Raw genomic sequence first — 25871 nt, 5'->3', positions numbered from 1 at the left:
CATCTGGTCCTTCGTTCTCACAGTCACTGGCCAGTCGTGGTCCTTGCAGAGAAGTCTGGTCTTTACCCAACGTGTGAAGACCTCTGTCTAATAGCTAACTTCTTGTTGACTTTTAATGATCTTTCTTCAGCTGGATCACACTCCTCCACCTCTTTGTTAAAATATAATAGCTTTTGTAGAAGTTAGCAATTTCTCAGGGAAATGCAATTCTGTAGTGCTGGCGCCGTTCCATTAATCATATAGAGTAATCTGCTTGTGCCAAAAACCTATCAAGTGGAGCTGCCTTTTTGAGAGCTGGTGGGAATGTGTACCCAGTGGTGTTCTTGCTGGCATATGGACTTCCCGTGTGTGCAAGAATGGCTGGGGCATGGGGGGGTCCCCTTTTACACAACTCCAGCAGGCTGAGCGAGCCTGGCAACTCTCAGGACTCAAAGTCATATGGACAGATCTTCAGAAAGTTTTATATTTAGGGACATGGCCCCTTTTCCTGAAATTCCTTCTCCTGACATTTTGGGCATTCAGAGTAAAGGCTTACGTCTCAATGAAATATTGACAGGAGTTCCTTTAGCCTTAAGCTCCATCAGTGGTCTTAAACGTGTCAGATGGGGACACTCACTCTCAGTGCTAGATGAGGGTGAGAAATATCTGCTTCCTTGGGTTTTATGATGAAATGCTGGCAGTGAAAGTAGGACTTAATGTGACCCAGCTAGAAAATCAGAAAGATCATTTTAATAGTAATGTTTATGAAGAGCTCAAGTGTTCAGTTTGGTGATCTGGGAGAGTACAGACGGGGAAGTCCTCTGTACTGACTCCTTTTTGGGAGGTGCACTCCTGTTGGGGATGAGCCTTGTTGTGTGGCAGTGTCCAAGCCACATGTGTGAGGTGGGCTGTGCAGATGTCCTGCCAGAGCCACCAGTGGAGGAACAGGCAGAAAGTGGCAGCACCTTTGGGGATGGAGAGAGAGGAGGCCAGGGACCACATAGAGCAGCAAAGTGAGGAGGAATCAATCAGCTATGCAAAGTCTCAAGACACTGAACCAGGGCAAGAGCATTTCCTTAGAAGTTGAGAGGAGCAGGACTTGGCAATGACAGATGTGAAGGGCAAAGGGAAATCTGAAGAAAATTGTCCCCCCATCAAATGGGAAGAGTTGGAAGGGGAGTAGACTCAAATTTTGTTGCACCCCATTTTAGTTAAGAGTGGCTGATGCTAGTGCAAGGCATTGCCCATTGGGGTAGAAAGGAGATGAGTTGCTACCATGTTTGGCTCGTTCTGCTTAGAAAGAAATAACAGTCTGTGTATAAAAAACTGACTGTGTCATGACATCCTGTGATGTTGCAATGAGATTGCTGTGTTTTAGGAATGTGAATGATGGAGCTGCACCCACCATAGCTGACAGTTTTCCTTCAGGTGCTCTCTGTCCCTGCATTGTGTTGGTTGCAGTTGCTTGGTGCACTAGGTGGACATGGCAAACTACAGGATTTGCGTGAGAATCTTTTCTTCCTTGGTTAGATCCCAGACGTTTCACAGCTACCTGGAGGACATCATCAACTACCGCTGGGAGCTGGAGGAAGGGAAGCCCAACCCTCTGAGGGAGTGCACTTTCCAGGAGCTGCCCCTGCGCACGCGGGTGGAGATCCTGCACCGCCTCTGCGACTACCGCCTCGACGCCGACGATGTCTTCGACCTCCTCAAGGTGCTTTGGGCAGCAGGGAGGAGGGAAACTGTGGCCACAGGAGCTGGGCCAGATCAGAATCTTCTTGGGAAGAGAAGGGGTCACAGTGGGTCAGCAGTTCGCTTTGCCCTCCTGTACCTTGCTCAGAATCTTGGGCCCTTGTCCTGTGTGGATGTATTTGTAACATGGGAGTCACTAAGGAAGTTGGCTGCATTGGCTACTCTTTCTGCAAAGAGTGAATTTGGAGATGCTTTAATGGTAATGGCAGGGCTGTGAGAGCAGAGACTGCTGCCTTGCTGAGGGATGCTCTGAGATGAAAGGATGGGGATGAAGTATAGTGGGGGAGCTGGGGGAGGGTAGAGCAGGGATGGGGGGGAGGGAGCTTCTCAGGGCTGTGCGTGACTGTCGCCAGCACTAATTAGACCTTCCCTGTCAGGAGCACCAGAGATGAAATGTTAAAACGAGAGAGGCCATTCAAATTAGAGATGCCAATCTAAATCCCTCCCTGGACAGAGAGAGAACGTCATCTTCCCCCTGGAGTAACATTTTCCCAGCTCGGCCGCGAGGAGCAGCTGTACTGCTGCTGTGGCATGGTGGGAGGGAAGGAAGGAGGGAGGGAGGTGTTTACCGAGGGGTGTCATCATGTTTTGTGTGACAATGTGGCCGCTTTTCAACTTGTCACCGTCTGTCGGGGGGGCTCCCGGCGGGCGCAGGGCTTGGACGCCGACAGCCTCCGCGTGGAGCCGCTGGGCGAGGACAGCAGCGGCGCCCTGTACTGGTACTTCTACGGCACCAGGATGTACAAGGAGGACCCGGTGCAGGGCAAACCCAACGGGGAGCTGGCTGCAGACAGGTAACAGCCCCTCACGCACCCCCTCCCTGTCTGGGTGCAGGGGCGAGGGGGGCACGGCCCGGGCTGGAGGGGGCTCCTCCGCCTGACTGCTGTTGTGCCGGGGGGAGCGGGGCCTGGGGAGGGGCAGCGCGGGCGGGACCCGAGTTGCCAAGCAGGCTGGGGGCTGCCATGCAGCCATGCATTGTGTCCAGGCAGCCTGCAGCCTTTGTGGCACCGGCAGAGCCTGCTGTGGGAGCGCTGCTGCCTGCCCCACCACATTCCTGCCTGGCTGCCCCGCACCGGCGGCTCCCAGCCAGTGGGAATCCCTCCTCTCCCCTCCCCGTCCGGTTGCTGCTCTGATTTAATCCCTCCTTTGGTTGGGATCCTAGCAGCTGTTCTGATTTCCGTGCCCCTCTCCCATCCTGCCAGCCTCGGTTGCCTTGCTGGCAGATATTTCATGGTGGTTTTGCCATTTTTCAGGGGGTGTGGGGGGCAGACAAACACCCCAAACGTTCCTGGGAAAACAGGCAAGAGGCGAGGGCGACCTCCGAAGCGGAAAAAACTACTGGAGGAAAATTTGCTGAGGTATGGAAGGGTTCTTCCTGCAACACATATAAAATACATACATTCCCAGAGAGAATATAATGTATTTCTGGGGTTCCCCCAATAACTATGTGTACACCATGCAGCCATAATCTCAAAGCAACTCAGAAGTGAAACAAGCTCAGACATGGTGGATGCTTTGATTAGTCTCCAAAGCAGATTCTGACTGAGCTTTAACTTTGGTGAAACAGTGGGCATCACTCTTCCAACCACCTCACTTCAAATGCAGTTCCACCATGCAGTGCTAGAGAATTTGCTCCTGATAAAGAATACTTTCATTGTGTGACTTGAAGCCAGAAATCCAGGCCAGTTGAGTCCATTTAGATTTTGGGATGCTTCCCTTAAGAACCGAGATACTGTACTTGACTAACTTCATCCTGCACCATTCACTTACAAAAACTTTACGAAGCTATGATAAATATATATTTTGTATACATTGTAATATGTGTCAAATGTGTGTTCTGCAGTATTCTTTTCATGGTTTTGCTCTGCACTGAATAATTGTGGTGTTCCCTATTCTTGTCCTCAGAAACAGCTGTGTTTTGGTGATGTGATGTACTTATTGTATCACTCCTCTTTATTTTTGGTAGGGAGAAGGCAGAAGAAAGCTTGCTTATCCACGAGACTCAGATAAGAAATGGTAAAGAGATTTTGCAGTATTGGGGTTGATACCACCTGCTAATAAGGCTTTTAAATTATCAAAACCCAGAGAGATGCCTGAAAGGCAACCCAGCCTTTCTCAGGAGAGTGCTTCTGCTGGAGGTTGGGGCCAAGTTTGGAAGGAGGGGTTTGTGTTACAGACTGCCTGGCATTGGGAGCCTGGGCACCTGGAGGCCTCCTATTTTGTCATGGCTGAGTTCGGGATGAAGAAACCTAACCTTCTGGGATACACTGGAATTCAAGGGCTCACCTAAAAAAGCAGGCTATTAATGGTCCTCAGTCTCCCAGGGGTAAGGTGAAACACACCCCTCTTGTTAGCAGGTGTGTTTTTTCAGATGGGGAAGAGAGTGGAGTCAGTGATGCTAAGATAGAGAAGGAAGAACCTTTTTGATCCTCTCACTTTTCCTTCCTCATGGCCATTGGGTAGCTGAGAGTGGTAAACAATGTCTTGGGGGTACCCAGCTAAGGGTTAACGAGGCAAAAAGCGAGTTAGCAACATGATGTGAAAGTGAGTTCAAGGGAGCTGGGACTCATTTGTCATACATGTGTATCCACTGGCTTCCACAAAACCCAGGGACTCGGCCTGCCTGTTGCCTCACAATAAAAGGCAAGGGTGGCATTGTCTTTCCCGTGCCTCCTTCCATTTGCTCTTTGTCTTCAGATTTCCTGGCGGCCACTCCGGCTTCTCCGGAGCCGGGGCGGCAGAGCCAGAGCGGTGTGCGTGAGGCGCTGGGGGTTTTATCAGATCATTGTCTCCAGCAAATTGTGTCACTTCAGCTGCAGAGTAATCTTCTGCTGGCACAAAGAGTGCCTCAGTCCTGTTTGCTATTGAAATGAGTTGTCTGTGGGCAGCTGGCAAGGGAATGAGAAACCAGGATGCAGGGTCTGGGGGCAGGATGCAGGTAAGCTCCCTGCTGCCCATGGGCAAGGGATGGATGGCTTTGTGTAGCCAGAGCAGCAGAGCCAGCACAGGGCTGGACCTTTGCTGTCTCATTTACCAGTCCCCAGTGCACTCACAGAGCTGAAACTCTGTGCCACTGCACCCCAGGCACCTGACAGAGGGCAGGTGCTGCAGGGACCCTGCAGCTTTCCAGCCTTCCTGGGACAGTCTGACACCTTGCATGTCACAGCCACTCACACTTCAGATCCACAAAGGGCCCAGAGTCAGATTCAGCTTTCTACTTCTTTTTGTTTTTCATTGTTAGTTTGCTTGAAAATGTGTTCAGAAGGTGCATGACATCTGCCAGTGGTGCTGATGACCATTGCTTTCTTTCTGGGAGCCAGTGGTTAGCCCTAAAAATGTCTGGAGGCAGCTGAGAACTCCTCAGCCTGAAGGTGTTTGATCCAAAACATTCCCCACTCCAAAAAGAAAAAAGGGCAACAACCTTTTTCTGTTCAGAGAGCATCCTGGGGCAAAAGCATACAAGTTGCAACCCATGAGGCTTCCCTGCTCTGTAAACATTTGTGGAGCAGGAACCACATTCCCTATCTCCAGGTGGGTGTTCCAACCACAATGCAAGAGAGCCCTTCCTTCACAATTAATATTCAAATGTTTCGCACAAGGTGGAACAGTTCTCAAAGTGTCTCGGTGGTTGGGACATGCTTCAGAGCAGTGGGTGATCTGCTTCAATCCCACTCTGGATCGAGCAGGGATGGGATGTGAACTTTTGGAACTTCCCCCTCATCTGGCAGCCTGATGAACCCTGTCCTTCGCTTCCTCTTCTGCTCTTTCAAGTGCCTGCAAACAAAATATTTCATTTGCAGGGAGCAGGAGGATTTGTTACCCTGCAGAAATGGTTTGCAATGCTTTACAAAAAAAAAAAAAAAGTATTTCAAATTACATTATTTTTGATGACTTTATTCTGCTGCCAGACTAAATTGTACATTTGCAGTTCCGTATGTCCTGCTCTGGCTGACAGCCCCCTTTAAAAAAAAAAATTAAATTCTTTTCTCCAGTCTACAATAACTGAAATGTGGGCTTGCTACAGGGATGTCACACTACCTGTGTGTTGCCATGTGGCACCATTATTTCTTCCCCTGAGTACTTCCTCTCTATCTTGGCATCACTCTCAGAGGCAGCAGTGCTTCTGGTGCATGAAGAGAGCTTTGGGTCTGTAGCAAATGGAATGTTTTCTGTAACAGTGGCCTTTGCCAGTGTCTCTTGCTCTTCCTGAGCCCTGAGGAGAGAAGAGAAGGGATTGAGAGGAGCTGTTGGTCATAACTGCTGTGGAGATAACAACATCCTTTCATGTTTTTGAAGGGTCCCAGGGGCCTGGCCGTGGGACATGGTGGTTGCTGTGCCAGACGGAAGAGGAGTGGAGGCAGGTCACAGAGAGCTTCAGAGAGAGGACTTCCCTTAGAGAGAGGCAGCTCTACAAACTCTTGAGTGAAGACTTCCTGCCGGAGATCTGCAACATGATTGCACAGAAGGTGAGGAGACATGACATCCTGTTTACCTCTCTTTGACCACTTCCAAGAGCAGGGATGCTTGCTGAGTGAAGGAGAGCTAAATCCCAGCAGCCTGCCAGCCCGTTCTGCTCCCTGCACCTACAGCCTGCAAGTCAAATGGATGTTGGGGCTGTTGAGGACGTGTGGATGGGGGGAAGACTGTCCCCCATGCAGTGCTGGAGTCGGTGCTTGAGGATCTGGTTGGTGATTGCACAGCAGCGTAGGTAGGGTGGCTGAAGGGGTTACTGTCTTCAGCCGTGTCCTGTGGCCCTTTCCTGCTAGCAGGGGATCTCTGTGCTTTTGAACTGCTGCGATTTACAGCCTGGCTTTTCTATGCAAACTGCCTGTGATTCCACTTTTACTGCCCTTTCTCTGCTGGCTCTGCTGAAGGGGCACTGGCTGCTTAGCTGCCCTAGCTAAGCCCAAAACTCTGAGGGGTGTTGTCCGTCAGCTGAGTGTTTCCAGGTGGGACAGATCTGGAAAGAGGGATCATTTGGCTGGATGGCTTTGTGAAACAGGCTCTGCAGTCAGCATGCTGTTCTTGGATCGAGTTCAGTTTGCTTGTTTGCTACCCTTGTAAAGCTAATAGGGATTTCATGGTCACTTCTAGCCCTCAGAGTTTCTGCTGCCAGTGTCTCCGATGTGCCCTAATTTCCTCCACTCTCTTTTTCCTTCCCTCAATTCTCAACCCTGTTTCAGGAGAAGCGTCTGCAGCGGACAGAGTTTTCTCCCAGGTGGATGTCTGACCATCAGCCCATCAAACCAATCAAGCAGGAGGTGAGGGGGGGTGCGAGGGGGAGGACGACGGAGGGAGGCAGAGCAGATGCCTCCTGGGGGAAGAAATAAACCGCAGCATCGCCATTCAGTGGGAAGGAGCCGCTTGAAAGTGCCTGTGCTGAAAGAGAGATGGGTGGTAATGCCCGTCAAAGGCAGGCTGACACCCGGGGTTTCTATGGCGAGCAGGGAGGTGCTGCCCTCTGGATCGCACAGGGAACGGCCCCGCCGCAGACCCCGCTGCAGCTGCATATGGAAATCTGCGCTCAGTCTGGGGAATTCCACTTCAATGAAAGTGCTGGCACATTCGAGGCAGTTCAAAGAAAAGTTGAAGAAGGATGAGAGGGCTAGAAGAACCGGCTTACAAAGGGAAATGACAGAAATTCAGCCAAGGGGAAAACGTGAGGCTGCAAACACATGAGGGTGTAGATAGCGCCGAGGGAGAGAATGACTGATGCAGTATGGAGCTGAGCTAGGAGGGGGTCAGCTGGAAATGGAAGTCACAATTTAGGCTACTTAAAGAAATGCTTATCAAACTGCAGCCTTGTGGGCTCAAACAGCGCTTTCTGTGCCTCCTCACCCTCATCTCGTCCCTACCCCATCAGTGCAACAGCACTGCTGCTGCTTGAGGGTCTGTGCAGTGAACCAGACCCAGGAAAATGACTGGAGTTAAATATAACCTTTTTCTTTGGTCGGGGTTATTTTTAACATAGATCAGTTTTCTGATCCAGTTCACCACACAGCCCCTAACAGGCACACCAGCACAGGCAGGGACACGGGGCTGTGGAGATGGGGGGTCTTTGAACTGGCAACTGCTACCCAAAGCAATCGGTCAGACAACACCAGATTAGCCACAGAGGAAAAAATTGTCTCAATTCTATCAGGCTGGGGCATAATCTCTTGCTGTAGATGTAATGGAAATGTAGTTACCTGGTGTTTTGTCAGACCCTGGGAAATTAGGCTGCAGGGAATATGCCATGTGAGCTAGAGTCAGGGGTTCCCCCAAAACAAAGGAGAAAGTACAGGTCCCTGTGCAATAAATGTAATTACTTAGAAACAGATGAATAAAAGGAAGGAAGAACCTCTCATCATGCTGCAGATAAAAGCCTGCCGAGAGGAAAATGAGACCCCGGCGATGGTCAGTTTGGGGCCAGAATTGCGCTCTGCAGAGCCCACCATGCAGGAAGCACAGGGACACGTGTTTGTTCACAGGCAGCAGAAATCCCAGAGGAGGAGGGGAGTGGGAAACACATGGAGCCTGAATGATGCTAATCAGTACCGCAGGTGCTCCAGGTCTGCAGCAGCAGAGGGCTGTTAATTGCTGCCTGTGGGCCAGTGAAACCTTTCCAGCGAGCAGGGGCCCTCCTGGCACCCGCTGTGCCGGGACAGGGAGCCAGCCAGCACACAGTGGTGATGGTCACACTGCTCCCCAGCAGGATGTGAGGCCATCCCTGCCATGGGGCACCAGGGAAGTGCCAGCATGTCTGGTGGCTTGTTCCTTAAACCAGGGTGGGCAGTCAGCGAGCCTGGAGGAGAAAGCCTCAGCCCGGTACAGGTGACCTCTTTCTCCTGGCTGCTGTTGGAGTTGGAGATGTAACTGCTCCATGGGCTCCTGATCCTGCGGGGGATTTCTCAACAGGTGGTTCAGATTAGCTCCTCATTAAGAGCCGCCTGAGCAGCACCCTCATTAGGAGAGCGCTGCAGAAACCTGAGCGTGAAGGTTTGGCGGATGAGGGGCCAGGGCACTCAGGGCACCCGTGCCTTCTGGCCTTCTGCCCCTGAAGCCTGATACCCAGTGTCTGGAGAGCAGAGCTGAAGGCAGGAGTTTGGCTCTTTCAGAGTCCCAGGGCAGGGGACAGCAGCGATGTTGTGTCCTGGAGTGCTCTCTGCCGGAGGGAAGGAGGCGGTGATGCCTTGGTCGCTGTGGTGTTTATCCTCTGAGCGGGGAGGAAGCTGGAGAAGAGTCCTGTCCTTTTGCCACCTCCTTTTGCCTCCTCCGTGGTCAGGAAGGAAATTTAACTTGTGTTTGGTTCTTGCTTTTGTCATTCCAATAAGTGTCTGCTTCCACCAATCCGGTAGGGGTTTACTGGTTCGTGTTTGTGTATTTTTTTTAACCCTGAGTTGAGCACACTCGTTCCCAATGGACCTAGGTGGGGCAGCAGGCAGAGGTGCCTCTGAGAATCAGGTTGTTTCTGTGTCTGAAGTGTCTCAAAGAGCCCATGCAGCACTGTTGCTGCCCTGCAAGTGCAATTGTGGGTGTCTGCTGCAGTCCTTGGGGCTCACTACACTGATTGTGGTTTCTGCTTTTCCCTTTGCTTTCTAGATCTGGTAGGATGACACCCTCTCCTTTGTTTAAAAGTGCTTTGTTGATGCCATATGTGTGTTAGCTTGCTCTGGAGCATGCTGTGGATCCTGTGTCATGCCATTAAAGCTCAGGGTGCTGAGTGTGCCCTGCAGGCTTGGAGAGGTCCTGGTGTGAGCACTGCAGCTTGGATGTTGTGTTCCTGTTTCCATAGGGCATGAGAGGTGGAAGTTGTATTAATCTAGGGAATGGGAAGGTCTCACCTGTGTACCAGCAATCAAAGAAATCCTAACATGCCAGGCTGGCTTACATGTACTGGTTTGAGAATGTAAAGGCTGATGGTCACATCCTCACTAAAATATCTTGGCATACCAAGTTTGGTGGCGGGTTCCTGCTCACCTCTTTCTTTTTACCTCACTCTTTTGGTTCCTATTGCAATTTAAGATTTATCAAGAAAGTCAGAGGAAAACTGTTTGACAGTGGTCAGGATCAGATCTGAAAGGAAGCTGTTTGCAGCTCACGAGTAGCAATTCAGATGGCAGAGCTTTTGAGGGAAAAAAGAATCAAAAGTGGAAATATAGAACCCAATTCTCTAGGTTCTTGACCTGTTGTCCTTGTCATAGCACAATCCTGGGCATCTTGCTGTTTGGATATTGATCAGAGAGGAAAGGTTTGAGAGACAACTGGAATAATCATGCCAAGGAACTGAAAGGATTGCTTTAAAAGAAAACATTTAATCTAAATGTAGAAATGTGGGAGTTGTGTGTCTGAGGAGTCCATAAGGTAAAGGCTGGAATGTGACTAAAGAAAAGGAGAATTTATGTTCAGCCAGAAGAGCATAACTAGGAATTATTGGATGCAATGAGGGGTTGAGAAACAAACTTCAAACTGATTGGGGGGGGGAGGCTGGCTAATCTCAAGGCACCTGAACTCACAGAATGATTTCCCTAGGAAAGAGATAGACAAATAAAGTGATAACATTTTGACAAAGATATAAAATGGAAAATAAGAGAATGGTTCCCTCGTGGTGAGATGGAGCTCTGGGTCTCACCTTAAAGGATCAACACAGAATATTGGTTTTATTGCCAATTTGTCCCTAAATGCAGGATATGGTCCTAATTTTGTCAAGAGTCCCATGACCCTCTCATGGACACTTCTCTGTGACTGTTGGTGTTTGAAGCATAATTCTTTTAATGTATTGTTTCTGCTGGTGATGATGCATGGTGCTTGTCTGCAGAAAACTGGAGTGGGAGTTTGTAGGGCAGCATGGGACTGTGTAGGGGAAGGGGAGGCAGAGGGGGAATGAATGTGCAGTGAAACCAGACAACATTTCTAGGCATTCATCAAAACACCCCCAGGTTCCATTCCTGGGCAATGAAACAAGGACAAAATAGTAATCCTGGTGCCAGAATTTATTTTTTTTTCCCTGGGGATTAATAATGGGCCTGGAGAAGTTGATGGTCTGAGCAGCAGCCAACGGACCCCAGCTGATTGCTAATCCTCAGGAAATGCCTTCTGCCTAAGTGGTGGTTGCTGGTTATTCCCTGAAAGTGAAGTTGGAGCAAACTGTATGTACATTGTTTTTTCTGGTTGATATTCCCTGCTGATAAGGTACACATATCTTGGTCACAGGGGTAGGAGTGGCTGGTGGATGACTGATACATTTGTCTTACAACTAAATTAAGGTAATAAAGATAATTCCACACTTCCATATACATACCTTATACTTTACTGGAGAAATAGGAGCAGGCAGCCCCTGGTCTGGGAAGCCTGAAGTCTTAAGTAGGATCAAACACAGCCTTGCAGGCTGCTGGCAGTGGGGAGGTGAGAAAGTGGGGCAATAAAGAGCCAGGTGTCCTTGAATGAGAGAGCTGGTTTTGGGACCCAGCAGGAAAACTGTCCAAACAAACAAATGAGAGCCAGTTCAGGGGAGATTAGCACACAGAAATTTTGAACAGGAAAGGAAAACATTCCTAATGATACCTTGACGCAGGGCTGTACCAGACGCTTTTCCTATGGAAGTGTTCTGTGTTTTGCAGCAGACAGGTTTGGCAAAGTAGTCCTTCTCACACTTACAGTCAGAGCTCTGCTAGCTGGAAGAGGTAGAGGTGTTGTGTAAGGGTGTCAACAGCCTGAATCCTTTGCCCAGAAGGGAAGAGAAATGCGCGTGGTGCATCCCTGACAGAATGGCAGCTTGTCTAACCCATCGCTTCTCCTTCCATTGTCCTTGTGTCAGTAGGATTTCATTGCTTGGCAAATAACCTCCCTTTCCATGTTGCTTTTCATCTAGGAAATCGTTCATTCAAATCCTTTTTTTCCCCCTTTTTTTTCCTCCCAGTCATCCATTGTAGGTGTGCTTTAATACCTCCTCCAAGTAAACCTGCCTCTGCTCAGCTTTCAGCGAGCCACTGCGTTACAGTTTTTGGTGCATCATTCTGTTACAGGTAAACCCAAATGTGCTGAGCTCAATGGAGAAGCAGAGGCGCAGAGAGGAAGAGGAGGAGCGCCAGATCCTTATAGCAGTGCAGAAGAGGGAGCAGGAGCAGCTGCTCAAGGAGGAGAGGAAGAGGGAGATGGAGGAGAAGGTCAAAGCAGTGGAAGGTAATGTGGAACAGGAGTGGAAACTTTCAAACTCACGACTGAGATCTTGAATTAAATTTTGCCATTTGCATTCCTCCCCTGCCAGACTTGCTAATGAGAATATTTTCTTGTTCTCTGATAAGTTGGTCTGACTGTAGTTTCTTTTCCTTTGTCTGTCCTCTCAGTGTTGGTGGCTGTTCTCTAGGGCACCCTTAGACTGTGTTGTCTTCTTCAAATTGTGCTAATTTTCTTCCTTGCCCCAGCTGTCAATTTTTTTCTCCTGCTATTCATGTTGTTTCTCAGTTCTGTCTCCCCACTTGCCTCCTCATGATTTCCCTGTGTGCAGGATTAGCTTGCTTTGCTCTCACTGGGATAGCATTTGGTTCTTTTGGCCCAATGCATGATGGAAGAAGAATTCCCTTTGAGGAGAAAGGGAATGGGATAACATGGGAGTAGCAAGAGTAGTATTTTTATATTGCTGCTGGCCTTACCAATTGGAGAACTAAAGGTGAAGTGACCAGGCTGCATAGAGCACCACCAGAGGTGGCAATTTCAGGTGTTGGTCTAAAACTTTTGTGGTTAATGAATTAAATGTTGATTTAAGCTCTTCTGGAGCAAACAACCATGTTGTGTTGAATACCTCAGATCAAGGCACAGAGAGCAGGCAGTACATGTAGGTGTGGGTGTCAGAGCAAGTTCATTTCTCTCTGTTGGCCTCCCTTATGGGGGATTCCTTTAGCTGCTGCTTTATCCACAGTGTCTGGCTGGGCTGTTGTAATTCCATGGAAAGGCTGAGCATCCTCAGAAAGCTGTGGCAATGTGGGGCAGTATCAGCATCATGAGTCCCAAAGTGGATAAAGAATCAGAAAAAGGAAAAAAAAATATTAAGTTCATGCTCCTCTTGTAAACTTTCCAAAATGAAACAGTTTGCTACCAGATGTTTGGTAGGAGGCCAGATGTTATCTAAGAATAGCTTCTTTTACCTGCTTACCTTTCTAACCATTAGAAAAACCAATTACTTCCTTGGCTTTTGTGTATTCCTGGTTGCTAGTCCTAGCTAATCAGGTGTTTTGAATCTAGATTCATCCAGCTCCCATATCTGCCACAGATATCTGTTTCCCTTGGCAAATTGCATATTCTTTGTGGTTTAATGCTTCTTCTTTACAGACAAAATTAGTCTTGAAGTTCCACAAGAGCTGCAAAGATAAATGTTCCTGTAAAATGGTTTTGGTTTGGTATAAGCCATTTCCTTTTCTGAGTAAATTCAATCATTACATCACTGGATTCAAAGGCATCAGAGCCATGCAAAGAGACTGGTGTGAGGTTGAGCAGTAGCCTCTTTTAAGCCAAGTTAGCATACATTCTTGCTTTTATTGGCACAGGTGCTTTAATTTTGTTTTGTGCAGTTTCTTTCACGTAGTTTAAACTCTTTTCTAGTCCATTTAGGCTTAGTCAGGAGAAGTCTTCTTTTAAGCCATGCAAAAGCTGTTTACAAAGGTTATGTTGACTAGTTCAATTCAATCACTACAGTATTTTTTATCCCCAGAACCAGCAGCTCTCCAGGTAAAACTGACTTCTTAATGATCATTTCTTAGTGCCAAGCACACCCACCACTAGCATTTGCTGTCATTACAGTTCTAATGATGGAGGGGAAATTATTTGAGTATTATGTAATTTGTTTTATTTGGTTCAGATTTGTTAAAACTGGACATCCAACAACAGAAATTTTAGGGTAACAAAGATTTTCTTCTAATTTTTAGTCTGTTTGGAATGTAATATTAGTTTTGTATGGCCTTCTGTAGAGGGGAGATGTGAAATATCTTCTCTATGAAGAATTTCACCTTCTTCTCAGTTTTGGATGGTATTCCTGTTTTAACATCCCATTCCTGTTTCCAGCCCAAGATTACACTTCCCCCCCAATTCCAACACACTCCCCAGGTAGCAAGTTTCCTGCTGGGCCCATCTGCACTCTCCTGAATTTGTAAGTTAGGGAAGCTTTCTAGATTTCTACCACAACAGCAGGTTAGAGTTTCCCAGTTCTCTTTTCAGGTGCTGCTTCAACATAATTTATCACATATATGAGTTTCTAGCTTGTTGAGGCACTTTTTAGGGCATTATTTAGATTTTGAAAGCTGCTGGGTAGGAGTCAACCCAAGCCAACAGTATGAGAATGAGCTCTGCTCATTCTTGAACACACTGTGTTAATCACTAGCTGTGTTAGAGACTCCTGCTATTAATCCTGGCTGAGATCTGGTACCAGAGTAGCACTGCTTGGTTCCTGTCAGTTTACCAGGTCAGATCCTTGGCAGATGTTGGTGGATTTCTAAAATCTACACCATCTTTACCTCTTGGCTGCTGTTGTCATGAGATTTTCCATTTGCTGCCCAAATAATCACTTCATGTTCTTCTTCTCAGCTTTCTCACTTAGGTATCCATTGCAATGCCATCTAAGGATTGCTAATTTTATTAAAGAAGCATGAATTCTGAACAGTGCTTGGACTCCGATATTCTCTGTTGCCTGAAATGGAGTGTTGGACTTCTGGTCATGCAATTCTCTTAGATTCTGTGGGACACCTCAGATGCAAGTCCTATAATCCCAGCTTCAGTGCTACCCTGAGTCTTCCGACAAGAAATCTGGGCTTTCTTTTACCAGTCTTTGACATGTCTACCAATGAATGTCCCTACAAGCACTCACCTTGTAGCTATTACTACTTTTCTTCTGCTCTCAAACTCCATCCCAAGTTTATTTTTGACTGACAGAGTAGGACTTCAATAAATATTTTTTCCATCAGAGCTGGTATCTCTTGAGTAGGTGGCATTTTCCAAAGGCAGAGCCTCTGCTACAGGATGCTGGCCACATCTCCCTCATCTTTCTTTCACTCTGGGTGTTCACTGACATGGCCTGTTCCTATGACATCTCTCCCTGAGCATTACTTCCACAGAATTCTGCTCCTGCAGAAGGTTGGTCCAACTGCAGGTGTTTCGCAAGTCAAATGAATTCAGATTTCCTATAAGCAAAAGGAAATGAGGTTCATAAGAGCCCATAAACTTTCTATTATGAAGCAATCTGTTGGCCAGCTGTCTGGTTGCAAACCACAGGTTATATTACCACCATTGCTTCTTCCTGTGTCTCACTTCTTTAAATGAAAGCCGTCCCAGTGGCCCTCGTGTGTGGCAGGTTGCTCACTCTGGCTGCTGGCCATGAAGACCTACCTGAGCAATCTTCCCAAAGCCAGCCATGGAGGATAAAAATGACCCCAGTTACTCATTGCCACTGGTAGAACTGGGAGCTGGTAGAACTTCCCTCCCTCAGCACTGCTCTTCATCCCATTCTGTGCAAAGCCAGCTGCCTCAAGTTCACCTGCCTGAGGTGAAGCCCCTAAAGGAAGATAAAAACAAGCCAGCTCTTTCCATTGTGCTGAGCTATGCCTAGAGATGGATGCTGAGCTTCCCTCTTTGTACCACCCCACTTCTGGAAGTTGCCTAAGGCAGCATCTGTGTCACAGTGGTGCTCCAAAATAGGTGATTGTAACCAAGGGAGGATGATGAGGCATGTTGATGGTACGCTGTATTCTCACCTCACCTGCTCCTGTGCTGGTGCTGCTTTTGCTGAAAGAACAAGATCCTCTCACTGGAGTTCTTGAGAGCTGCAGGAACACCTTCTGTTTCCCTGAAAAATGTGGGCAAAGAGTGCTGAATGGTTTTTCATCTCTTCCCACTGCAGAGCGGGCCAGGAGGAGGAAACTTCGCGAAGAGCGGGCGTGGCTGCTGGCACAGGGGAAGGAGCTGCCCCCTGAGCTTTCCCACCTGGATCCCAGCTCCCCTGGCAGGGAGGAGAGAAGGACCAAGGACATGTGAGTACACAATGGGCCATTGCAGCACACAAGTGTATTGAAGCACAGTAAGTATGGCAAGGAGAGGAGTGTGATCATTCACAGGAATGCAGAGGGAGAAGTGAGGATGGAGAACAGTGAGAGTAAGCTGAGAAACATCTGGGTTTGGTCCATATGAGAGGAGTGTTTGTGAGGAGGCCTGCTGGCCAGCATGGTGGCGCTGCATGGGTGGAGGAGAAGATGAAGTACAGAGCATGTCTTATCTATGCTCAGTCTGCATATTCACTGTGGTGCTTCCTGTTACAGCTTTGAACTGGACGATGAGTTCACAGCCATGTACAAAGGTTAGTCCCACCCCAGCTTTCTCCAAGTGAAATACTTCTGTGTGTGTGTGAGTGTAACCATTCACCTTTCTCCTGCTACTGCCAGTTCTAGATGTGGTGAAGGCTCACAAGGACTCTTGGCCCTTCTTGGAGCCCGTTGATGAATCGTATGCTCCCAACTACTACCAGATCATTAAGGTATGGAAAGTGGCACAGCCATCTTGACTGATGCCCTTTGTTCACTGGGATGCAGTTCTTGGGAAGTGTTTTGAAGTTTGATGGGCTGTATTACCCTCACAGTCCATCTCCATGATTCTGGCAGTCCCTTCTAGCCTTACAAGTCAAGAAAACCAAAAATGGGTGGCTGCCTCTGGAGAGGATCCTCTGCTGCCCATGCCCTCTCTGAGCTCTAACTTTGTAAGCCCCACTGTGCTGTCTGTAACTGAAGGGAAGTTTGGTTGTATTCCAGGCCCCCATGGATATCTCCAGCATGGAGAAGAAGCTGAATGGAGGTCAGTACTGCACCAAGGATGAATTTGTGGGTGATATGAAGACCATGTTCAGGAACTGTCTGAAGTACAACGGAGAAGGCAGTGGTAAGAGCAGTAAGATGCTACATTTGTCTATTTGCAGTGCTCAGCCAAAGCAAGCAGTGCCCTCTTCCTCCTCACCAGTTGATTTGTGATTCTTCTCTTTCAGAATATTTTTGGAAGACCAGATGAAAGGGTAATAGTTACTGAGACCTGCACTGGGTTTTAGTGAGACTTTTAGCACAGTTTGGTCAGGCTGAATTGGGGCATGGCATACCAAGGACTGCCATGATGGTAGATGGTGAAGGCAGAGCACACAGAGAGGAGAGTCTGTTTCTTTCTGAACTTATTCCTTCATGTGTTTATGTGTGCCCCTTTTCCTCATAATAGCTAACAGACTGAAAAGCATTGCAGTCTGGTTAACTGCCAGTGTTTGTTGAGTACCACAGGAAAGTGAGGAGTGACCCATGCCTGTCCTTCGGATGGAAAATGTAGTTTTTAGCTTCCTTGGCTATTGAAGGAACAATGTGAGTGTGCAAATGGGAAATCCTGGGTTTAATTGCCATGCCAATTAAAATTCTATGTGTTGCTTAGAGAAGAAATCAGTTCCCATATGGTGGGTCATCACTGCAGACTGTCTCACCAGCAACACCTGGTGAGAAAGGGAGAGCAACATTAAGAACAAATCAGCTTGTTGCTGTTGGCTGCAAGTAAAAGCATACCTGCCCTGCCACTGGGAGAGCTCTGTTCCTCAAGGAACTTCAGGGTTAGTTGAGTGGAAACAACTGGAAAGTCACTTGCTTCAAGGCCTTGTTACCAGCACCTCTCACATGTCTTTTCCTTCCTATCCACTCAACAAAAAGTAAAAGCACATCTCAGCAGAACTGTCTAGTAAAAATGATGCAGTGGGGACACTGTTGTTGGCAATAGCTTTCGTGTCAGGGTCAACAAGTGCTTTGGAAACTACACAGATAAATGTGTTTGCTGATTTTCCTCTGTCTTGTGGCCCACAGCAGAGACCTGAACGAGTCCAAGAAAAGCCTCTGAAAGTAATCAAATAGCATTGCTGGAAGTTCACATTTCTTCTCTCAGCACTCCTGCTGGCTAACTGTGCAGGTCACACATCTCTGTGAGCAGAGGTGGTGCTCCCCTAATGTAATTCTTGGCACTAGGCTGGAACACTGAGTTAATGCTGACTCTGCAGGCCCTGCTGCCAGTGGTACTTTGTCATGCCTGTGTGCCTGTCCTCTGCTGGGGTTACTGAGCTGAACTGATGCTGTGTTGCTTATGGAGTTTAGGAACCAAAGCCAACTAGTTAGAAACAAAAGTCTTCCTTGGAGAAACTTGGCAGAGGGGAGATGATTTATCTGATGTTGCATAATTGCTTAATTGCTTCTCTGTACAAGGCTCTGACGTTCTTGGGGGTTTTTGACCGCAGAATATACAAAGATGGCTTACAACTTGGAGAGGTGTTTCCACCGAGCAATGATGAAGCACTTCCCTGGGGAAGATGGAGACACAGATGAGGAGTTTTGGATCAGGGAGGATGGGAGAAGAGAGAAGAGGAGCCGGCGGTCCGGGCGCTCCGGCACAGGCAGCGTCTGGACTCGATCACGAGACCCCGATGGGCCCGGCAAGAGACAGCAACGCCTGGAAAATGGAGGAAAACCTCCTCCATATCGAGCTGCTTCCAGGGCTCCCGCTTCTTCTTCCTCTTCCTCCTCCTTCTCCTCGTCCTCTGTGGATGACCCAAGTGGCAACGCCATGCAGGCTGCTCGAGAGGTGGGCCCTTCCAACGGGCGAGGCTTCCCGCGCTCCCTGCAGTACGGCGGCATGCCCAGCCCTGTGCCACATCCTGGACAGATGGTAAGGAGCAGCTCCTGCTGTCCTCTGCCCATCAGGACAAGGCAGGGAGGGAGGTCAAGGGGAATGAAACTTCCTACCATGAAATCCTTAGTGCCTGTCAGGAACCTTTTCCCAGAGATGAAGAGTCAGAGCTATGGTTCCTCCAAGTGAAACCTTTTCAGCCCTTAGATTTAAACTGGTGAAATTTAAGTCTTTGCCACATCAGGTGGGGGCAATCTCCTAATGTTTCTCATGGCTGTCATTTCCCAGTGTAGACAAACTGATTCCCCCAGTTTTCTTCTCTCCTTGGAGAGTAGCCCCAGTGTGCATGGAAAGCTGTAACATTTCTTCCCTTACCCCCCAGTTTATGAAGCTGAACAATCTGGTCTTTTGTCTCAATTGTTTACAGATGCCTGGTAACTTTGTGCCATCTGTGTACTACTGCATTTTGTGCTTTGAGTATTTATAAAAGCAGTAAACTGAATCAAACAAAGGCCACCCTGGACTGCAGCAGTGACCTATCTTTAGCCCAGCGTTTCTTCTCTGAATGCCACCTCTGTTCTGCCTCCCTTCTGGGCTGTTCCTCACCCGTCCTTCACTGCCTTTTCCATTTTAACCAGTGATTGCTTGTGGTGTGATGTATCTGCTGTTTTCCTGATATTTAGGCTATCCCTTGCCCTTTTAGCTAGAGATCAAACAAAATTTTTAAAATGATTCTTGTGCTGCAGATAGTGGAAGGTGGTAGGAGAGCTGGAGGCATTGAGTATTTTGAAGGAAATCCAGCACACTCCCTGTTGTCTTCCTGCTTCCATACTCTTGTGGTCCATTCCTGTTCTTGAAGCAAACCCCTGCCCCCTCCAGCCTTCTTTCCTGCCCCCCCAGTATTTGGGTGGCAAGTGAGTGTAGTGCAGCCTTAAGTTCAGGGGTGAGCTGTGGTGGTGTTCGCAGGGCTCCCAGGACGAGGGAAGAGATGAGAAACTTGACTCTATGTTTCAGAAGGCTGATTTATTATTTTATGATGTATATTATATTAAAGAAAAATGATATATTAAAACTATATTAAAAGAATAGAAGAAAGGATTTCATCAGAAGGCTAGCAAGGAAAGGAAAAAATTAATGATAATGAAATCTTGTGACTGACCAGAGAGTCCAAGGCGCTGGACTGTGATTGGCCATTAATTAGAAAGAACCACGTGAGACCAATCAAAGATGCACCTGTTGCATTCCACAGCAGCAGATAATCATTGTTTGCATTTCATTTCTGAGGCCTCTCAGCTTCTCAGGAGAAGAAATTCTGGCAAAAGGATTTTCAGAAAATATCGTGACAGTGAGTGGCTGAGGTGTGGCAGAGTGGCTTTGATAAGGCTGGGTCACCCATAGAAGAGAGTGCACAGCATTTCCACAGTACCTCCAAAACAGTCCAGCTGCTTATTTGTGCCGTTACTCCAGCCTTGGCTTCCCCTCACCTGCAGTATTTCTGTTGCATTTATGCCCTTCACAAATTGTTTTATTTCTTATATTGTGCTTATATTTATAGAGACCAGCGGTGCCAGGAACCTTTGGCCCTTTGCGTGGATCCGATCCCACCAAACTGTACGGCTCTCCGCGAGTGCCCGAGCCCCATCCCGGAGAGCCGGTGCAGCAGCACCAGCACTTTGCCATGCAGGTGAGCCCCTCCCGCGCGGGGTGACGCACCCCAGGCCCCGCAGGTGCCACGGCTGTCACTGAGACCCCTCCCTCTCTCTCTCTCTCTGCAGCCGGCCGTGGGACTGAGCGAGCACCGTGGGCACCGCCTGGGCACTCCGGAGAAGCAGGCGTGCGCGGCGCCGGCACACGTGGCCGGGCTGGGCCCCCGCCTGGGCTCCCTGCAGCTGGGCCGCCCGCCCGATGGCGTCTATCCCCCGGCCCAGTTCCAGCAGGGCTTCCTCCCGCCGCGGCACAGCGGGCCCCCGGGGAAGGCGCCGGAGGGCTCGGAGGTGCCCCCGGCACACATGTACCGGCCCTACAAGTACCTGAACCGCGCGCACCCGGCCCTGTGGAACGGCAGCCACGCCGGCCAGGCGGCCGTGGGGCCCGAGGAGAAGGCGCCCGTGGGGCCGGGGCCCTCGCTGCAGCCCCGGGTCCTGGGTCACATGATGGACCCCCGGGCCATGAGGCCGCCGCTGCCTCCCGGCCAGTGGAGCGAGCAATCCAATTTCCTACCTCACGGGGTGCCTCCCTCAGGGTACATCCGACCGCCCGGCAAGGGCGCCGGCCAGAGGATGCCGCAGCCGCCGGCCGCCCTCTTTGGGGGAGCGGCCCAGGTTCAGAGAGGGTGCCAGGGTGGGGACTCCATGCTGGACAGCCCCGAGATGATCGCCATGCAGCAGCTGTCGTCCCGCGTGTGCCCGCCGGGTGTGCCTTACCACCCCCGCCAGCCGCCGCCGCCGCACCTCCCCGGGCCCTTTCCACAGCTGGCCCACGCTGCCTCTGCCAGCAGCCAGCCCCCCAAAGCCATGGGCAACGGGGGCTCACAGGATCCCACCGGCCACACCATGGACATGGACAGCAACCAAGGTAACGCCCTCAGTGCCCACTGGTAGCACTTCCCTGCCTGCATGTGTCGCCTCCACCGCTCAGAAAATAATTCAAATCTTGGTTAAATATTTGGGGGGAACGGAGTTTTTATGCATAGTTTTTTGGGGTTTTTTAATCTAAGTTGGAATACATTTTTTACTCAGGGCATTGCTTAGATTTTTCTGGGACTGTTTTGTTTCACTGTAGCCTGCTAGAGGTCCCCTTTGTCCCAGCTTTACCTGCAAGTTATCAGTGTGCCACGAGGTGCAAATGCAAAGCATTAGTCTGTAATGCTTCTAGAGCTCACCTGGAGTTAATATAAAAATTGGATCTGCAGAGAGTTAGGTAAGGAGAGGAAGATGTTATGTGAATAAATGCCTTAAATGTACTCCTTTGAGTGTGTGTAAGTATAGCTTCCCCTCTGAAATGCACATCTGCCTTATGAGCTCTCAACATCTTAAAATCCTCACACGCCAGGGCTGCCCAAAAGCCCCTGAGCAGCTGTATCAGTTCAGGTGGGATGGCAACATGTCATGCATGCCCTTACCAGTTTCTTTCTGGTTGAATTTCATTTGTTCTATCCAGTAAACTACAGATAATAAAAAGGAAAGAACCTTAAAAATAAAACCTAATGTAGAGATCAAAAAAATTCAGAGATCAAAAAAAATTTTTTTTCATTAATTCTAGCTGGTAAACTAGAGATCAAAACCCTTGTATCTTTTATCAATCCCTTGTGCGCCTTGCACTAAGAGGAAACTCTTTCCTTGTGTGGCATTGCTTAAAAGTTATCATCATAATTTAGCTTGCTGGATATAGAACAGAGACAGGGGAGAATGTTGAGTGATTGCAGGACAGAGCAGTCTCATCTCCAAACCACAGTTGGTTAAAATATGGCTGTGATCATCTCTGCAGTATCTCAGGGCGTGGTGGTGCTTCTGCCCAAGCTGGATGCAAACAGGGTTTGTGGAGGGTGGGCTTAAATTTGATGTTAAGAAGAAATTTCGTACTGTGAGGGTGGTGAGGCACTGACACAGATTGCCCAGAGGAGCTGTGGATGCCCCATCCCTGGAAGTGTTCAAGACCAGGGCGGAGGGGACTTTGAACAATCTGGTCTAGTGGAAGGTTTCTCTCTCCATGGCGGGCGGGGGTGGAACTACATGATCTTTAAAGTCCCTTCCAACTCAAACTATTTTTTAATTCTATGACTGGAAAGAATAATGCAGCCTGAAATCAAGCTGCCAGTACACCAACACTTTATGTCGCTATCATGTGGACCCCAACTCTGCCTCTTCCTTTGGGCAGCCTCTGCACACCTCTGTGTCAGAGCAAACACGTTTACCACGTTGTTCCAGAGGGGCTGTGACTTAGCGGCGGCTCACAAACTGCAGTGTCTACCTGTGCCATCTTTCAGAGAGAGATGCAACCTCATGAGCAGTTTTTAAAAGAGCACTTTTAAAAGAAGCAGCTCTTAAAGATCACCCAAATTTGCAAAGATTAGACATGTGTTTGACTTCCTTCCCTCTCTTTCAGTGGACTCGCTGGCAGGCATGGACGAGAAGGCTCAGTGCATCATTCCCGACGGGGCCTACGGCAAACTCCTACCTCACCCCAAGCCCCCGCTGCCCCTGGAGTGCACGAGGCGCGCCGTGCCCCCGGATGGGGAGGGGGACGGCCCCGCTGGGAAGGGCGACCTGAAGGCAGGACAGGGCAAAGGCTCGTGGTCAGCAGAGAGCGGCTACGCCGGCGATCCGGGCTGCGCGAGGGACCTGGGGCCCGCCTCCGAAAGAGGGGGTGCCCTGCCTCAGAACGGGGCGGTGGCCGAGGGGCCGGCAGCCGGCCCTGAGGGGAAGGGGCTGGCTGCCAACCTGCTGGAGAAGCCCCTGTGCGGTGGGGGAAAGGCTCTGCCCGAAGCAGCCGTGACCTGCATGGGACAGGGCAGCGGCCTCCCTGGCGTGGACGCCACCTCCATGGGGGCCACCCCCAACCAGTTTCATCCTCTCTACATGTCCGGCCTGGAATACCCCAATTCAGCCGGGCGGTACCACATCAACCCAGGCCTGCAGGGGTTCAGCCCCGTCATGGGGGGGAAGCCGCCTCCTCCTGCCTCCCACCCCCAGCATTTCCCCCCGCGGGGTTTCCAGCCCGGCAGCGCTCATCCCAGCGTCTTCCCGCGGTACCGGCCGCCCCAGGGAATGCCGTATCCCTACCAGCCGCAGCCCCAGCCCTCCTACCACCACTACCAGCGACCGCCCTACTACGGCTGCCCGCAGGGCTACTCGGACTGGCAGAGACCTCTCCACGCCCAGGCCAGCCCCAGCGGGCACCCCGGTGCCCACCCATCCCTGGGCAGGGCCCCCTTCCCGGAGCGGGGCCTGCAGGGCTGCGAGGCGCTGAGCGCCGCCATGGCCTCTCCCAGCCGCGTGGACGCGGCCGGTGCCAAAGAGGTTTCTCCCAGCGACGGGCAGGAGCTGGGGCCTGAAGATGAGAAGTCCGAGGAGTCCCAGGAAAGAGCGGAGAGTCCCAAAGAGTTTCTTGATTTGGACAACCACAACGCAGCCACTAAGAGGCAGAGCTCAGTGGCAGCGGGGGAGTTCCTGTACGGAGCCCCCCCGCCACACCTGGGTGCAGGGATGGGATTCGGCCCATCAGCTTTCCCTCCCCATGGGGTGATGCTACAGACTGGCTCTCCTTATGGATCCCGGCATCCTGCCAGCCACTTCCAGCCCAGGACCTATGGAGCGCCCATGAATGCTCACCTGTCTCACCATGCAGCCTCTGGCCAGGCCAACGGCCTCTCTCAGGAGGGCCCCCTGTACCGCTGCCGAGAGGAGAACGTGGGTCACTTTCAGGCCTTGCTGATGGATCAGAGAGGCAGTGGAGGTGGCATGGGGGGGCCACCCCAGGACTTGTATAGACCCTCGGGGTAAGATGGTGTTTTCTGCAAGAAGGCAATGGTGGGAGGGGGGTGATGCCTGGGTGACCGTCAGTCTTGGATACCCTTGAAGGGATATGGCTTCAAGTCACAGGAGATGGCAAGTCAAGTTGAAAGGCTAAGAGGTGGCTCTTGCACTCTTGGAGTAAGAGTGCTAAAATGGAGAGAGAGTCTCATTGCACCTCCTTAAAGCAAGGAGCTGTCATGGAGAACCTGCCCAGCCTGCTTCATCCATCCCCACACCAGTGCTGAGCTTCCCCTGACAGTGTTTTGCTAATGTGTCATCAAGGGTTGAGTATCTCTTAATCACAGGGGCTCACGCCGTTTTCTTTGCAAATGTTTTATTTAATCTTGCTTGTAGTGAGGCAGAGTCACCGACTAAAGTGGAAGTTTGCCTCTTGTTATGAACATCTTTATGTTGCCCTCTTTTTGTCCTCTTCCTTTGCCCCTTCTCTCTGTGTCAAATTTCCATCACAGAAAGTCACTTCTCACTGAGACTGTATATCACATTTTTATTCCCAAGTGGAAAATACTGCTACTCCAATTCCCTGTTCAGTTTTTATGAATGTGCCTCAGCTGTTACTGTTTTGTCATCATCACAGCATCAAGTCCTTCCTTCTTCTAGTGTTCAGGAAACCTGGCTTAAAGCTAAGCCACTGGGGGAATGGCATGGGCTGAGGGCTGTGTTTTGGGGGGAAGCCAGACAGAATATACAAGACAAATGCTTGTATGGTAATGTTGTATGTATGCCTTCAGTGAAGTAGTTTTAACCAAGAGTGGGGATTTGCTCCTGACATTCATGTGCTAAAACTCTCTCCATTCAACCTGACTGCAGAATGCAAATGCATCAGGCTCAAGTTCCTTTCCCGAAGATGCCTACAGCAACCATGGCCCGGGAAGATTTGACATCACAAAAACCATCAGCGTTGCCTCTGGATCAAGTAAGGGCTGCTAGAGAGAGCAGAGCTGAAATGCAAGCCTTTGTCCTCCCAATGGTTAAAGGATTGAGGTGTTTGGTGAGGGTGGGAAGAACTGGAGGGAGCTGTGAGCTTGGGCAGATCACTGGTGTTAGCTGTGAACTGGTTGCATGCAAAGGGAGATTATTCCTTTCCAAAGCTGCTCCAACTCTTGTTCTTCCTCTTGCAGAGCTAGTCCAAGAAAGGATCAGACTTCATGAAGACGAAAGCCACACATGATTTGGACAAGGGAGAGGAGGGGCAGGCCCTGCTCCCACCCTCCCCTCACCCATGGAGCTTCCCGGGTCCGCGGAGACGGCGCCGTGCCGGATTTTGGGCTGGAAACCCACAGAGGTGCTGGGCCCAGCCAGCCAAGCAGCTGGATCACCACACAGGGCACCCCAAACTAGTGGCTTTCTGTGACAGGAGACTGCGTCTCATTCAGGGTTTGAGGGGTTTTTCGGGTGGGGAGGGCGGGGTGGGGTGGAAACTTCCATTGACTGCTAAACTCAGGTATATTTTTCAGGGTGGAAGAGGACGATGATGGAATTTTACTTGTAGTATTAACGTGTGTGTTTTGGAGCTGGATCCAGTTTACAGAATTTAACCTGTTGCCTTTCTAAATAAATTTCTGTTGTTGGTGAATGTATTGTACATAATGGGGGAGGGGGTGGGCCCAGCTTGTAGTGGGCTTAGCACTGGAGGAATCGTAAACTGTTTACAATCATATCACACTGAAATCTTTCAGGATAGGGTAAGGGTTTGGGGGGAGTGGGGAGAGGTGAGGGAATGCGTGATGGATGACTTGCTGTCCTCCTTCCTGTCCTCTGCAACCAAGACACGACCCCCTGGCTGGTTGGCTTAATAGCAGGAATTGCTCAGGAGCATAACACGTCCTCCTCTTTCTCTTGTCCTCTTCCTCCTTCCCCTCTCACCCCCATCTCCACCCCTCTGGATCCAGGGCCTGAGTGCACTTCCAGCTCCTGTCATCACGGGGGAACAAGGAAACCAGGACCAGGAATTGA

General features: G+C 49.8%; 1 protein-coding gene across 1 annotated transcript; it reads left to right on the top strand.

Annotated features, from left to right (window-relative positions):
- The first annotated feature begins 1631 nt into the window (after nt 1-1631).
- On the top strand, nt 1632-25238 carry LOC128940566 (chromatin remodeling regulator CECR2). Its single transcript, XM_054282052.1, has 17 exons — nt 1632-1693; nt 2386-2525; nt 2985-3089; nt 3698-3747; nt 6028-6197; nt 6915-6992; nt 11736-11892; nt 15596-15725; nt 16011-16048; nt 16134-16225; nt 16497-16623; nt 17996-18423; nt 19940-20068; nt 20160-20958; nt 22489-23881; nt 24726-24831; nt 25037-25238. The coding sequence occupies exons 2-17, from the start codon at nt 2470-2472 to the stop codon at nt 25040-25042; spliced, it is 3864 nt and encodes a 1287-aa protein (XP_054138027.1). The 5' UTR covers nt 1632-1693; nt 2386-2469; the 3' UTR covers nt 25043-25238.
- The last annotated feature ends 633 nt before the right edge of the window (nt 25239-25871 follow it).

This window comes from Melozone crissalis, unplaced genomic scaffold (assembly GCF_028551555.1).
Source record: "Melozone crissalis strain CALT ecotype California unplaced genomic scaffold, PUWL_Pcris_2 ptg000033l_1, whole genome shotgun sequence".
NCBI classification, from domain to species: Eukaryota; Metazoa; Chordata; class Aves; order Passeriformes; family Passerellidae; genus Melozone; species Melozone crissalis.
This window is presented reverse-complemented; position numbering and strand designations above follow the sequence as displayed.